Source organism: Mandrillus leucophaeus, unplaced genomic scaffold (genome assembly GCF_000951045.1).
Source record: "Mandrillus leucophaeus isolate KB7577 unplaced genomic scaffold, Mleu.le_1.0 Scaffold612, whole genome shotgun sequence".
Classification (NCBI taxonomy): domain Eukaryota; kingdom Metazoa; phylum Chordata; class Mammalia; order Primates; family Cercopithecidae; genus Mandrillus; species Mandrillus leucophaeus.
The window spans coordinates 1,399,225-1,415,258 of record NW_012106609.1 but is presented as its reverse complement, the minus strand read 5'-3'; the positions used below and the strand labels follow the sequence as shown (position 1 = coordinate 1,415,258).

The window sequence follows — 16,034 nt, the reverse complement described above, 5'->3', positions numbered from 1 at the left end:
GGCCTCAGTGAAGTGGTATTTTTAAGAACACAGACGTGGTGATGGAACGAGTCCTGCAGGTATGGGATGGGGGCGTCGTAGGAAGAGGGAACAGCAAATGGGATTATGTCTGGTATATTTAGAAAGACGAGGGCTAGAGGAGGAACTGGAAACAATAATAACAGAGCTCTTTCAAAGAGTCCTGGAGTGAAGAAGAACAGACAAATGAGTGTTAACTCAAATGGTATGTTGGAGCACTAGGGGTCTGTTTGTCTTAAAGCTGGGAGAACTGCAGCATGTTTATCTGCTGAAGGAGTGACTGAGCAGAGGAGAAAAACTGATGACTGCAGGGGAGAAATGGGTCAATCTCTGCAGGAGTGTTTGTGAGTTGATGGGAGGGGATGGGATCTATTAATAAAGCCCAGTGTAGGCCTGGCCTTAGATAGGAGCTTGGGGATGGGCGCGGTGGCTCACGCCTGTAATCCTAGCACTTTGGGAGGCTGAGGTGGGCAGATCACGAGGTCAGGAGTTCAAGACCAGCCTGACCAACATGGTGAAACTCTATCTCTACTAAAAATACAAAAATGAGCCAGGCGTTGTGGCATGTGCCTGTAGTCCCAGCTGCTCGGGAGGCTGAGGCAGGAGAATCGTGGGAGGCAAAGGTTGCAGTGAGCCAAGATCATGTCATTGCACACCAGCCTGGGCGACAGAGTGAGACTCCATCTCAAAAAAAAAAAAAAAAAAAGATAGGAGCTTAGATGATTCATGTATAGAAATAATAGAAATAGAAGGAAAGGGAGAAGATATTTAGTACTGATATGGGTAGGAGATGGGTAAAGGTCTCTTCTGACTGCGTTAGTTTTCTCAGTAAAATAGGAAACAAGATTATTAGCTGAGGGTGAGGATGGGAAAGATGCTGGAGGTTAGAGGACAGGGAATAAGGCACCTGCAGAGGGGGGAAGTGAATGGACTAGGGAAACACAGTAGGACTGCCAGACGGTACTAAAGACCCACTGGACGTTGGTGGTCATGAATTTAAAGCAAGACCACTCAGCATGGTTGTGTGATCTTCTCTAGCCAAGTTCAGCTGCACAAATAAAAGCTCAGAGTAGAGAGAGAACACAACTGAATCTGAGTTAGAGCTGTTCCAGGTGGGTACCAAGAAATGAGGGGTTAACAAGGAAGCTGAGAGTATATTCAAGGAAATGATTTTAGTGACGAATTATCGCAGTGATTCTCAAGCATAATCATGTTATCAGAATCACCCGGAGGGCTTGTTAAACCAAAAAGTGTTGAGCCCTACCCCCAGAGTTTCTGATTTACTAGGTCTGGGTTGGGGCATGAGAATATGCATTTCTATCAAGTGCCCAGGTGATGCTAACACTATTAGTTGGGAATCATATTCTTAAAACCACTGACATAAACATAAGGCCAGAAAATGAACGAAGAAGGGCAAAGGACAAACTCAGTAGACATCAAGGAATTGAGAAGCTCCTGTACTGGATACCTTATCTACTGAACACTTGAACAGTGGCAACAGTAATACTGAAAAGTGTGTCTAAAGCCAGGAGATAAAACCTCCAAGAAATAAGTGACCTGGGGTGGTAGATGACTACAATCAGAAGGGGTAGTGGATAGCAGAGTCTAATGATATTAGTTCAAAGGTGGGGCGGGGCTGGTTTCAGGGAGGCGGCCAGGAGAATAGTCTAGAGCAGCAATGAAATGCAAGAACACTTACTGCCCCCTCCAGGCCCAGTGGGATAGGGGGTGGGAATGAGAAAGAACAGAGCCACCATTTCACTGCCTACAGTATCCTTAGGAAGAGACGAGTTTCAGTTATAATAGGAAGGGAAATGTTTAGAGAAGAGAGATGACATAAGAAACTTTGCTGGTGAATGATCATGAGCTCAGCGTGCAAGAGGACATGGTGAAAGGATTTCAGGAGTTGGCAGGGTTGGAAGTGGACTTAGGAGACATATAAGAGCAGTGTGAGGAGGAAAGTGGGGTGGGGGATGGGGGGTGATCTGGATTCCTGGACTTCTGGTGGTGACTAATGTAAACAGAGATGAAGGATATATTAGATCAGTCCTGATGACCTTAACTCAGAGAGTGGTGGTGAAGCTATGAGGGTTGGACAAGCCTGTGGGCTTAATGGAGCAAGTTGAGTTCTGGGAGCTCCTCTTCACTCCTGCCAAGGGTGGAGTGGAGGCTGGGAGAGGGCAGACTTATCAGGAACACCTAGATATGAGATTCACTTTCTACTTCTGGAGGAACATGAACCATAAGGAGCATATGAAGCCCAAACTTTCTGTGTGCATAAAAATATATTAATAACAAAAAGGAATCATAATGGTACATCTTGCAATTTACATTTTTAACTTTATCTTGACCTTTCTACATCAGTACATATATATCTACCAGGCTCTTGTGAACATAGATGGGGACATATTTGAGATACCTGATGTTAATCAGAAAGAATGGAGGTATTAATGCAAAGGGACGTGACGTCAGAAGCCACCAAAGGTGGAGGGGGATATTCAGGTTGGGCTCATTCCACAAATTCCTATTTGCCACCAGGCAGATCTGTTTACTTTTATTAATCTGGTTGGTGGTAATTGAGAGGAGGAGAGAATGGTTTCCTATTTCATTGCTAAGTGTCTTGATTTCTACTCAAGTATTCCCAGCACTGAACCCAGGCACCATGAACACCTACAAAGCTAGGGAAGAACAAACATTTTCCCTCGGTGACATGACTGGCTAGTGTTAATGAAGGCATGGATATAAACCTAGAAAGTAAAGAGAGAAAAGTGTTTATTAATGCTCCAGAAGGAACGTTTAACAAAGTTCCTAAAATGTGCTTTGCTAAAATGTTAAATTTATTTTCCTAATTATTCTGCATTCAAATATGCATACAAAACTATACACTATACTATTTAAACATTGAGGAAACCTAAATGTTAGATCATTAACCTAGGAAGATCCTTTATTTACTCTGGAATGAAATCTCAAATACATATTCCTGCTCAGGGTTAGAAGAAAGCAAAGTAAGTTCCAGTAACAACAGAAATCGTGCCCACCTTCAAAGATTTCTCTCTCGGGCATCCAAAAACAAATAAAAAACAAACAATTGTACTAAAATTAAATGGCCAGAAATATCCTTTTCCAACCCAAATCCATGAGGAGGAAGATGGCAACTTCTAAGAATGGGCAAAAGGACAATATATAGGTATTCCTTAAAGAGAAAATAAATGGTTACAAAATTTTCAAAATTTAAACAAAGAGCTCGTATACGGTATACTGTAAGAAAGCCTGTGGGAACAATGGTGATCAAGAAAGCACCCTCTCCTCGAAATAGCTACAGCATATTATTGAGGGATTTCTGCCCCGTAATAAAGTAAAACAATCTACACTCTCATGATGTCTTCCCCTCTTGCCAGGAAAGGTGACCGGACCCTTCCTAGGGTGCTGTCATTTTTTAGGTGTTAAAAGCTAGAGGAATTAAAAGACTTAGAGGTCTAGGTAAGATACTTGAGTCTTGCTGAGGCACTACCCTGAAGTCCGAGAAGGGCACCCTGAGGTCAGGTCCTCTTGTACCCATCCTTGAGAAGCAAAAAGCAGGGAAAGGGACAGTCCTCAGGCAAGGGAGCAGTTTCCATTTGAGAAGGAGACAGAGCAGGAGAGTGAAAATCCCCTCACTTGGTTATTCCTCCACTTATTCATTTATTCATTCAAAAAATAGCTATTTAATGCTAAATAGAGGCCAACAGAGACTAGTAGCCCAGATGTGGAAACTTAAGAGAGATTCACACATCTTCTTCCATATTCTTATTTCAATATTTCATTTTTACCTCGGGTACATTTGAGAGCTTGAGATAACATTTTTGGAGGCCGAATGGAGAAAGAGATTAGATGTGAATTAGGTTGTCAGGTAGACTGCCTGCTTAAATTCTGACTTTAAACTCCAGAAAACCGATGGGAAAAGGTTACCATCCGAATGACAGGTAGGCTTCTTACTCTTTATCCCTTATTGGTGTGGATTCTACTAACTTGGAATTCATAATAATACAAGCACAGCAGCCTGAAATTTCCCTATATTCTCTAGGAAGGAAAGTTCTGTTAGAACAATTTTTGTTGCCCTTTATTATCAAGATAAAACTATCACAAAGCTTAGGTTTGAGAGAAATAATGGATTCATGATATATCTATTTAGTCTCTTGCTGAACTCTCTTGGGACAAAAGGTAGTTGGAGTTTTGAAGCAAACAGTAAAATGTTAAGATTTGACAAAGCTAAGTGATGAGTGATAACAGTGCTTTTATATCATTCACCATACTTTTCTATTTGCTTAAAATGGGTTGACAAACTTCAGTCCATTGACCAAATCTGGTCCACTGCCTGCTTTTTAAGTCTTAGAGCTAAGAATGGTTTACATTTTTAAAGCATTGGGTTGTTTGGCTGTTGGTTTGTCTTGTAAAGAGCAAATAAGACTACATGACAGAGACTCTGACCCATAAAGCCTAAAATATTTACTATCTTGCCCTTCACAGAAATGTTTGCCAATTCCTCACTTAAATTTTTCATAAGATTAAAAAAAAAGACAAGTAGGAAGGGAACTGAGTCAAGGAAGAATGGTTTGTCTTCTTGCATTAAGCATCTTCCTGAATTAAACATTTTATATTATCTGTCTCTTTAAATTAGCTTTTCATTAATTACTTTTTCAACTTCTATCAAGAAGAAATCTCATCAAATTTTATTATATTCTGTGATATTGAAACTTATTTAAAAGAATAGCAGGAGACAGTCTTTTAATAAGATTTTGATTTCAGTTCATTACTTGTCAAAAAACTGGGGAGCACATTTAGAGCCCAGCGTGGCATTTTAAGTAGTTGTACCTAGATTGGGGGTCATGGGTGTTAGCCAGGGACACAGGACAGGTGATGCTCAGACATTTTCTACTTTATGCAGTCCATCTCTTTTTAGAGAATTTGTCTCCTTTTTGTCACAGAAGGTAATGGGAGAAGAGGGTTGAGTAAAATTCAGAACACCGTATCACAGTGAGAGTTTCTGGTTATAATGGTTTTAAGACATTGGAATAGGTCATCAGAGAACGTAGATGTTCTTCAATGGGCAGACAGGTTATTGTGAGGGAAAATAGCGAGATAATACCTTTAAATGTCTCAGTATGCCTTAGTTCACAATAACTAGTCGCTCTTATGACATTATTATCATTTTGAAGTTGCTATGTAGGTATTTTCTTTCCTTTATAACAAACTATTAAGTACATCAGTATTGCCTGTGTCCTGCAATGTGTCATGTGGGAAAAAAACCACATGAAGGGATTTTTCTTACTTTTGTGATTAATTCCAAGTTTCTCCCCTAGTGTTGACCCAAAACTAAAGATATTACCACCTGTGAACCAACAAATGAGGAGATTCACACAAAGTAATTTCACAGAAATGCTCAGGGAACATCTGCAATATTTAGAACCAAATAATCACTTAATAACCTTATTAAGTACGTATTGTTTTAAACTTTAGTGTTGCTAGTAACTAAAAAAGTCCACAGAAGAATAGCAGCCACAAAACATACAGATTAAGTATCCCTTATTCAAAATGCTCAAGACCAGAAGTGTTTTAGATTTAGATTTTTTTTGGATTTTGGAATATCTGCATATACATAATGAGATACCTTGGGGATGGGGCCCAAGTCTAAACATGAAATTTATTTGTTTCATATATACACATAGCTTGAAGGTAATTTTAAACAGTATTTTAAAGAATTTTGTACTTGAAACAAGGTTTTGATAGCGTTTTGACAGTGACCTGTCACAAGGTCAGGTGCAGAATTTTCCACTTGTGGCATCATGTTGGTGCCCAAAAAGTTTCAAATTTTAGAGCACTTTGGATTTTGGATGCTCAACCTGTACCACGGAAAGATAGATTCATCTGATTTTTTTCCCAGTTTTTCCCCTGCTCAAATGAAACTTGCAATGAGAAGCCTAATATGTAACTTGTATTTTAACTTGGTCACATAAATGGCATCTCAAATATCCAATTAGTTTTTTAAAAAATTACTATGTAATATTTAAGAATATAAAAAGCATAAAGAATAACATGACAAAATACTTATGGATCTACTACCCAGATTATGAAGTAAAATATGACTAATACTATTCAGGCCCCCTGTATGCCCTTCCTCAGTTGCATTTCCCTTCCTCCAGGATTAACCATTAACACTGGATTTTGTGTATCCATGTATTTCTTCATACTTTTTGTAAAAATGTATATATCTCAAAATGATTCATATCCTTATTTTACCACTTGCTTTTGTCGATTTGGCTTTATGTCTGAATTCATATATGTTGATACATATAGCTCATTCATGTAGTAGGGGCAGTGCTTAACAAATATTCCATGTGCTTTTCTATGTTTCTCAGATTTTAGGTTGGGAATCACTGGACTGTGAGCAGAAATGAAGTGTGTCCAAGTTTGGGACAAGGCAGTTAAAAGCATCACCCTTTGTTCCCCTCCTTCAGTGAACTCAAAAGCCACATATTCCAGATGAGTCAATAGGCAGCAGTGAGAACATGGAGCCTCCATCAGACTGGGTCCTTGAGTGAAGTAGAGCAGAGCCTCTTGCTAACCCATGTTGGACTTACAAAATGAACAAGGAATAATCCTGGTGCACTACGACACACATATGTAAATAAAATGGGAAGACAACTGCCTTTCTGGGAATATTCAAAAGCAGTACTTTCAGTAGGGGGATGGATTAAAAACTTTTCAAAACACTTCTATGATTCTAGATTGATATTTATTCTCAGGTGCCTGGAGAATCAAATCTTACCCTTTAGTCTTTACCTTCTTTGAAGGCCTACTGTTATGACAATGCTTTCAGAATGGTGTTCACATGTTCATAAACTGTTTCAGACATTGTCAGTTTTGTCTCTACAAGTAGATTTTAAGATCTCTAAGAATCATGTCTTCTCTTCTTTTGTACTCTACACTAACCTTACACAGGTCTACACAGGCATGCAGTAACAACTGGTCTCTTGGTTGGCTGGGGAGGGTGAGGACTAATATTAAATGCCTACTTTGTGTAAGGAACCTTGCTTATGTTTCACACGAGTTATTTTGATCCTTATTTCCACCATAAAGATGAGGATATTAAAGGTAAGTAATTTTCCTTTGGTCACAGAGCTGGGAAGAAGATGAAGGGTATGGGGAGGGTGGTAGAAACCAGTCTGAGTCTAAAGTCTGCTTTTTCCTTTTTTTATATATTATCTTGTATAATCTTTGCTTTTTACTGACTCTGAGCTGAGTGAGATCATTCCTAGAGCAGGGCACGAGCTTTAGTAGAACAAAAAATGGCTAACAAAAAAGTTTTTCTTTATAAAATTTTCAAACACTAAAACATTTTTTAAAGAGTTCCTAGGACTCAAAATTGTTGGGGCTTACCTTGATCACCTCTGGAGTCTGCTGAATCAAAACTGCTGAAGTAGTATCTTTGGCTTTATCACCAACAGGACTTCTACAGACTGATAAATTGGCCTGGGAGGAAGTTGTCAAGGTTTCCTGTAGAATTTGCATCATTTCCTTCTCTTGTGATAGGCTCCCTCTGCTTGATTTGCATTCAACTAGTTCTTGAGCAAAGTCTTCAATGCTTTCCAGAATTCGCAGTAAGAGGGCTCGATCCTCTTCCTCTATTTTGTGTCCATTGGTTTCGATAATCCTTGTTAGACAGGAAGGCGAGACTTTTTCTATGGGTGAAGAGACTTTAGATTTAGGCTCAAGATCTACAAGGGTCTGACCAGTCAACTGACTGTGACTATTTAAAGAATTAGAGTTTTTACCCTTTGCAAGTGGCTCTCTTAGAGAGGTCTCCATCTTCTGTGAAAAAGATTCCAAATCCATTAACAATTTATCTATCTCTTCTTGGCTACTGGAATTTGTAAAATCTCTCTGGTCTCCCTCTTCAACTTTAGAAACTTTTGATTTACAGCCTTCCTTAGGTAGATGAACAAATGATTTCTCAAATATCTTACCAATTTCATTTTGCATTGAGGCGGGGCATTTTTTAAGATGAGTAGCATGTTCTGGAAATTCTGCTCTATGTTCATGTATCTTTAATAACTCATGACTAGGTCCATTCTCTGTCTTTTGTCCTTTATCTAATGCTTTCTTTCCATCTGACTCTTCTTCGATATAAAGAGTTTCCATTAAGTCACTAGAAGAAACATTTTCTAAAGGGTTCATGGTTAATGACTGTGATTGAACCCGGACAGCTTTTAGAGTTCTAGGATCATTTACCTCTAAGTTATATAAGGAATTTGTGGAGTTGTTTGGAATGGATTGTACAGTGTCCATCTTCCTAGAATTAGGCTTGTCATCTTGCAATTCAATAGTTTGAAATTGTCCAGAGTCAGAAGCTGAGAGCTGGACAACATCTTCATATTTAGGGGGTTGTTCAGTGCCAAACACTGGAGAGAAGGGAGTCAGCTGTAAGCTAGGTATATTACTGATCAGTTCTGTTAAATCTAGAGCCTCATTATTCCCAGACTGCATGAATTCAAATGGTAATTTTTTCAGATAGGATGCTAACCTGGTCATTACATTCATATAGACAGTTTCAGAGCTAGAAAATGTATCATTACCACTTCCTTCATTGATGCTACTCCCTGACTTTTTCTTTATGCATTGTTTTATGATGTCTGTGCATTTTTTTAAATCCTCAGAGCATTTCAATAAGATGTCCAAGCACATCTTTATGTCTGTCCCAGAAGAAAAATTATCTATTTTATGTTTTTCCAAAATCTGAGTAACCAAGTCTTCTTCAGAGAAGTTTTGAAGAAACATGGAAGTCAGGTTCGTATCAAGTGAGTTTCTATGAGATAAAGGTTTTTCCTCAACTGAAGAACTCCTCAGTAAACCAAAGGATGGGGCGTTCCCATCATTGTTATAATGGCCACAAAGCAAGTCCAAATCAACTGACCTCCTATTAAATGAGTCAGACTTAACTTTCCTTCCCTTTCTGTAAGCTGCATGGTTAGAGTTTTTGAGTTTTTCAAGGGAAAATTCTTTTATTTTCCCACTGGCAAAACTGATTGCTTCTCCTGCAATGTCCTTTAAGTTGCAGGTATTCTGAAATGTAGATCCTCTCTTGACCCTGGGTATGCCTGTGAAGGCCTGTTGGGGATAGTCTCCTTCAGTCGAGCAAAGCCCATTTTCTTGGGGTAGAAACATAGAGTTCAGATCTGCATCTTTGAACTGAGACACAGGGATGTGCAAGAGGTCTGCACAAACACTATGGTGTACCACAATGCAGTCAACTCCATGTGTGAAGGTGTGGCAGGTTCCAGTGCAATAATGTATAGCTTGTTCAAAACGCCGGTCTATCACCACACTGCTGTAGTGGTTCACAGTACTAACCACAAGTCTGTAAGTTGCTGCCATAATATCAAATCCACTTACTGGTGGGACTTGGAACTTTCTAGAACTTGTTTCATGAAAATTCTCCTAAATGACAATTAGCTGAAAATATATTTAATAACAATGTTCAGTGGTTTCTTCCAAATATAATGGCTTTTCCCATGAAGGGAAATCATTTATATTTGAGGTTTGGTAACTATCAGGATACAGTAGCTGCTGCACATGTGTGCTTGTACTGGCAAATTTAATAATTTAATAATTGTGCTTTTTAATTTTATTTAGTAATATGATACTGCAGAATTATTGTGATGAAAGAATATCCTCTTTTAGTTCTTCAACAGTTCCATAGCATGGAAGTTTGCTGTCATAAATTTACTATCATAAATCTTAGTTGGTAGCAGAGAAGTATTGTGATAACTGAGTCCTCCAAGTGTTTAAATGATCCATTTTTCTGTGAATGACAGAGAAACCTGTAATAAAAAAGAAAATAATTAAAAGGAAATATAATTTTTAATGCCGGAACTTTTAATTTCCTCTTTCTTTGCATCCCATATGCAGTTAACCACCAAGCCTTATTATCTGCAATATCCCTTACAGCTGATATTCAACTCATGCCTTTGTTTCATCACACCTTATACTCCTTATTGCCTAGAGTAATATTACCTCAACTCTACCTTGTCACATCTACCTCTGAGATGAATTTCTTATTGCATGCTCCTTGCCACCTTATATGATACTAACCTTAGATTTACATGGCATTTTCATCCCTCACAGCTTAAGAATTCACATTTCTGATCTCCTCATGGATCACAGCAAGTCTATCTCTTTTTGACTCACTTTTAAGTCCCTCAACACCTGTTCCCATCCATCTATAATCATATTTTCTACTATGTCCCCGCACCAACCTTTCGCTTCCATCAACCTAGTCTTCTCAAAGACTACCAACACCTAGTACCTGTTCTTGAGTCTCAAATTTCCTCTATCCTTAGAAATTATTCTCCCATCATCTTCTCTTTGCTTACTGAGAGAAAAAACAAGTTTCATTACTGATCTTGATCCCATCTCCCAGATCCTGCCCCATGCGGATATCTCTCTCTCTCTGCATCAAGTGGACAGAAGTGACTTAATCATTCTCTTACAAAAAAACGGCTTTTAAAATATACTATAGTTGCTTTCCAAGAAGGTTCTGTCAATGTATTTATTCAGTCAACAAATACTGGCTACCTACTGTGTGTACCAGGCTCTTTGTATACACTAGGGATAAAGCAGGAAATAAAACACGGGGAAAAACCCCAATATACAAGTTAAACATATAAACTTACATGGTGGCATGTGTTGGGGAGAAAAACAATGCAGGGCAAGGGTTTAGAAACACTGGGAGGGTTCTGTTTTATGAAGGGTTGTCAGAGAAGACCTCACTGACATCTGAAGAGCAGAGACCTGAAAGACTAGAGGAAGCAGGCGAAGGAGGTATTATGAGGTAAATCCTCCAGGGCAGACTAACCGCAAGTACAAAGGCCCTAGAGTGGAGCATGCGTGATTCACTAAAAGAATGGTAAAGAGACCAAAGAGGGTGGAGCAGAGAAAGCAAGGGGACAATGGGAGATGACATGGCCTGCAGTCCCAGCTAATCGGGAGGCTGGGGCAGGAGAATTTCTTGAACCCAGAAGGTGGAGGTTGCAGTGAGCCGAGATCATGCTACTGTACTCCAGCCTGGGTGACAGAGTGAGACTCCATGTCAAAAAATAAATACATACATACATACATAAAAATAAGTAAATAAATAAAAATCTGATGAACTTTTCGTGAGTCATTTTGCTGAGAAAGAAAAAGGGGATGGGGTAAGACTTAAAAGAACGAATCACAAATTTAGGTCTTTGAGTATGTTTTGAAAGGACATCAACAGCAGAAAATCAAACCTCAAGGGGTGGCACCAATGACCAATGAGAAATTTACAGTCTAAAATAATTTGAGTTAAAAAAAAAATGCCGAAGCATCAAAGATTACTTTCCCTGCTATTTGTTTCAGACCGATGGGTGTAAAATTCTGGCTTTTTATTCAGACCATAATTCAATTGATGCCCAGTTAACCAGATGGAATCTTAGACATGGAATCTAATCCACTATTTTCAATCAGAGATCCAACCTAACTCAGAAGCACCATGCTATCCTGCGTCTAAGAGAAAGTTAGGCTGCATGGGTTTGAATCCCAATCCTGCCAGTGTGGCCTAATATAAGCTGGTTAACCTTGTCAGTCTGTTTCAACAGCAAAATGGAGAGAATAATAACATCCATCTCATGAAGATTAAGTTAACATATGTTAGATGCTTACAACAATACCTGAGACTCAGGAAATGCACAATAAATGTTATTGCTGTTATTGCTCTGATTCACTTATCAAACATTCCCTACTCTGTGCCAGACCCTGGGAGAATGTCGCCAAATGACATATAGTGATGGTCTTCAGAGTGCTCAACGTTTAATGAGGGCAGGAACAGAAGCAAGCAAGCACAGCAGCTATCAGGAGTGAGGTCAAGTTTCTCCCATTTTGCTCCCACAATTAATAAATGTTCTTTTCAGAAAAGTTGGGCAATATTCACTAGCAGAAATAAACACTGTTGATATTCTTATGGATATACTTTAACTTTCTCTTATGAAAATTTATAAATGTATATATTTTTTACAAAATTTGGACCATACTATAACTTACTTTGACAATATCTCATAAATGTGCTTCCATGTCAAAACAGACACAGAGCATTTTAATGAATATTCTATCATATAAACAAAATTATTTAGTCATTTGTTATTGCTGAACATTTAGGTTATTTACTAATTGTTTTCAAATGAGCAGTGATAAACATTCTTTTACATACACTTTACACAGCTCTTTAGTTATTTGCGTATAATATATTCCACATAGTAAAATGTTGAGTCAAAAGATGTATGTGTGTGTGTGTGTGTGTGTGTGTGTGTGTACATATACTTTTTCAAAAAAGGTCATTAGATACACAGGGCCAATCTAGAAAAGGGCCTGTTTCTCCATGTTTTCTTGGACTGATTCCTTTCTTTAAATTTTTGGTAATCTGATCGATGAAAAAAACAGAATTAACATTGTTTTAATCTTCATTTCCTTGATTGCTGGTAAGCCTGAATATCTTCTCATTTACCTATTAGACATTCTGTCATTGTTCACTTGTGAAGCCTTTCTTCATGTCCTTTGTCTGTTTTGAGAGGGAGCATCTGAATCAGACTGAGGAGTTAGGAAAAGCTTCCCAAACTATAGCGATGTAGGTACATAATTTTGAAGGATTAATGAGAGCTACTTAGACAAAAAGGAAGGGAAGAATACTCCAGGTAGAGGGAAACACATATGTGAAGGCAGAGAGGCAGAACACTGCACAGTGAGTCGCGAAGCACAAGTAGTTCCAGCTAGTTTCACTGGGGGGCGTATAGAAACAAGCAAGAGGGCAGGAAAAAAGAGCAGCAGCAGCAAAAGCCAACCACAGTTGGCCTTTGTGTGCTAAACTAAGTCTGAAGTTTATTCTGAAAGCTATGAGAAAAACAAAGACTTTTAGGCTAGAGAGTAACATGATGAAATTTGTTTTAGGAAGATTACTGTAGCACCTGAGTGGAGGATGGATAGGAACCAGACTGAAGACCTAGAAATCAATTAGGAGGTTATGATAATAATCTATGCAAGAAGTGATGAGAATCTAAACCAAGTAGGTGACAATAATAACAAAGAGGAGGGCACTGACCAGCCCAGGAGGAAGAATCCATAGAAGAGCAGGAGGGGAAAGTGACAGGGAAGAATCTTAGGTTTCTGGCTTAAGTACTGGGAGACTTGTCTTGCTACTCCCAAGACAGACTTTTTGTTTTTGTTTTACAGGGGGTAGCCACAGGACAGATAAAGTTATTTTCTGAATGTGTTGTTTGAGGAGGTACCTGTGGAATATCTAAATGGTAGATGACTGAATGAAATGTGAACATAAAAACCTGGAGGTCAACAGAAAGATCTGGGTTGGAGACGCAGCTCTGAGAAGTTACTTAGGGTGAGTGCATAAAGTGAGGACAGCTCTGGACTGAGGAAAAGTTAAGCATCAAAGACATTTGCGGGTTGAAGAGATGGACAGAATTCTTAGAGGGAGTCTAAGAAGAAAGAGAAAAAGATAACTAGAAAACCAGGAGAAAGCAGTTTTATGGAGGCTGAAGAAGGGACTTTCCAAATGGAGGTCACTAGCACTGGATGTTACTAAGCGGTCCAGGAAAAACAAAAAACTGGATTTGCCAATATGAAGGTTGCTGGTACCCTTATCACGTGCAATTGCAGGGATTTGGTGTCAAAAAAAGTGGTGTACGTAGACTAGATTTTCCATTAGTTTTTTTTTGCTAAGAAAAGGAGGGCTATAAAATGGCAGCTAGAAGAGAATGGAGATACGAATTTTTTCTTAAATGATAGAAAATATTTGAGCTTGTGTACATGTTGAAGGGAAAGATCCAGAAGAAGCTTTGGGGACCCAGGAACTAGTAGCCAAAGCCCTGGTGAGGGGATTAGTCTCAGAGGAAGGTGGAAACCTTTCCTAGTGAGGCAGGGGGAAATAAACCAATTTATATATGGAAGAAGAAAAATATAAGGAATTTTTCTCTATGACAGCTTCAATTTTTCTCAGTGAAACCGAAAGCAAAATTATTGATTAAAATTTAGGGGAAAGGAGAGGTATTAAGGAATTTGGGAAGATAATGAAAATCTGAAAGAGATGTTAATGAAAATAAGGAGGTATCTGATTAGCAACAGGCAAAAGTAAGGATAGATCCTGAAACATTCAGCAGGACTGATGTAGAAGGAGAGATGGTACAAATGACTGGATTGATCCAGGACTTCTCATGAAGGCCAGAATACAAAAAGAATAGCAGCAGGAGATTCAAGTAGGTGTAAGCACTCACATGAGAAGTATGAGGTAATATGTTTATTGATTAAATAATGTTGATCAAGAAAGAGCAAAGGAGAGAAAAAGTTTCTTAGCAATTTACTAAAAATCTTCCACTAGGATGACATCTGTTTTTGCAATAAGCTTTGACTCTGTTACATTAACCAACAAATATTGCTCTCTGTATATTAGTGAAGACTTCATTAAATCATTTGAGATGTAGAAGGTCTATTTTTTCATCAGGCTTCTTTTAAAGTTGATAGAAATGTGCCTCTGCTAACTTTAAGCAAAAAAAATGTGAAGACAAGAAAACTTCAAAGTAGAAAAGAAAACCTTAAAAATTTTCACAAAAATGGCAGTTTAGAAGAAAAGTTTGGTTATCAATACATTTTTAAAAAGCAGCAGTCTTTCAATAATAGGAATAAAGAGAAAGTTTCTGGTGCCAGAATCACATTAATTATTGAGCTACAGTATTTTTAAATTCTAAAATACATTTTTTTTTGGACATTTTAATATCACTGAAATGGAAATACATCTTACAGTTGGCAGCATCTTAAAATCCCTATTGGCCAGGCAGAACTGTGACATGGTTGTCATTTATTGAACACACTCTAGTAAGGTCAAGAAAACACCATTGTAAAAAAACATGCAGAATGACTTGGCAGAAAATTCCCAAAGATCATAGCAGAACACTCTTTTAAGAAATGCGTCATCAGCAAACACTCTGGATGGCAGAGAAAGTATAAACATAGGTGGCTCTAAACTGAAAAGTGATTTTAAAGAGTTTGAATCTGAATGGAAGAAATTCTAGAAATATTTTAGCCAATTACTTCCATTGTATTTTATTTATATATGCACAAGAGTGATATATAATTAAAAATATCTGTCAGGCCTGGTGCGGTGGCTCATGCCTATAATCTTAACACTTTGGGAGGCCAAGGTGGGCAGACTGCCAGAGGTCAGGAGTCTACAATCAGCCTCGCCAACATGGTGAGACCCCATCTCTACTAAAAATACAAAAATTAGCTGGGCATGGTGGTGTGTGCCTGTAATCCCAGCTAACTCGGAAGGCTGAGGCAGGAGAATTAATGGAACCCGGGAGGCAGAGGATGCAGTGAGTTGAAGGCTGCAGTGAGCCGAGATTGCGCCACTGCACTCCAGTCTGGGCCACAGAGCGAGACTCTTTCTCAAAAAAACAAAAAAAAAGAAAAGAAAAGAAAAGAAAAACTCTGTCAACAAAAGCCTCATAGAACTCTTTCAATAAGTTAAAAAAAGTTCTAGATGATAAGCATTTTATCATAATCAATGGGTTTTTTTCTTTCTTAATGGCACATTAAATGAGTGTTTTATAATCTTAGATGAGATAAAATACGAGAAAAATTTTCAGTCTAAACATCTGTAATAGTCTGCTTTATACCCCTAACACAACAGATTACTTGGGAAATCATAATTGTTCTAATTGTGTACATTTATGCCACCTCAGGTCTGTGGCATGCTGCCAGCCCCACTCCCCAGGCTTTTGGTCTCTGCTGGTCCTTTCATCTCCACAAAGGGCAGAGTCTGTTTTCCCAATTTCTGAGCAAGTGGTTCATATGCATGTTTAGAGTTCATTCAACAAATAGTTATCAAGAACTTACTGTTACCACCACTTTAAGCAGATTACGATTATGCTAACATGTACTTTCCAGTGCCTCTGGAA

At 38.5% G+C, this 16,034-nt stretch overlaps 1 protein-coding gene across 1 annotated transcript in view; it reads right to left on the bottom strand.

Moving 5' to 3' along the window:
- The window catches only part of PPP2R3A (protein phosphatase 2, regulatory subunit B'', alpha), a 154,564-nt gene extending 144,689 nt beyond the window's left edge, over window positions 1-9,875 (bottom strand). The window contains exon 1 of the mRNA XM_012000025.1: window positions 7,435-9,875. Within this exon, the coding sequence (XP_011855415.1) occupies window positions 7,435-9,429 (1,995 nt within the window). The 5' untranslated portion in view covers window positions 9,430-9,875. The remainder of the gene's footprint in view (window positions 1-7,434) is intronic.
- Between the last annotated feature and the right edge of the window lie 6,159 nt (window positions 9,876-16,034).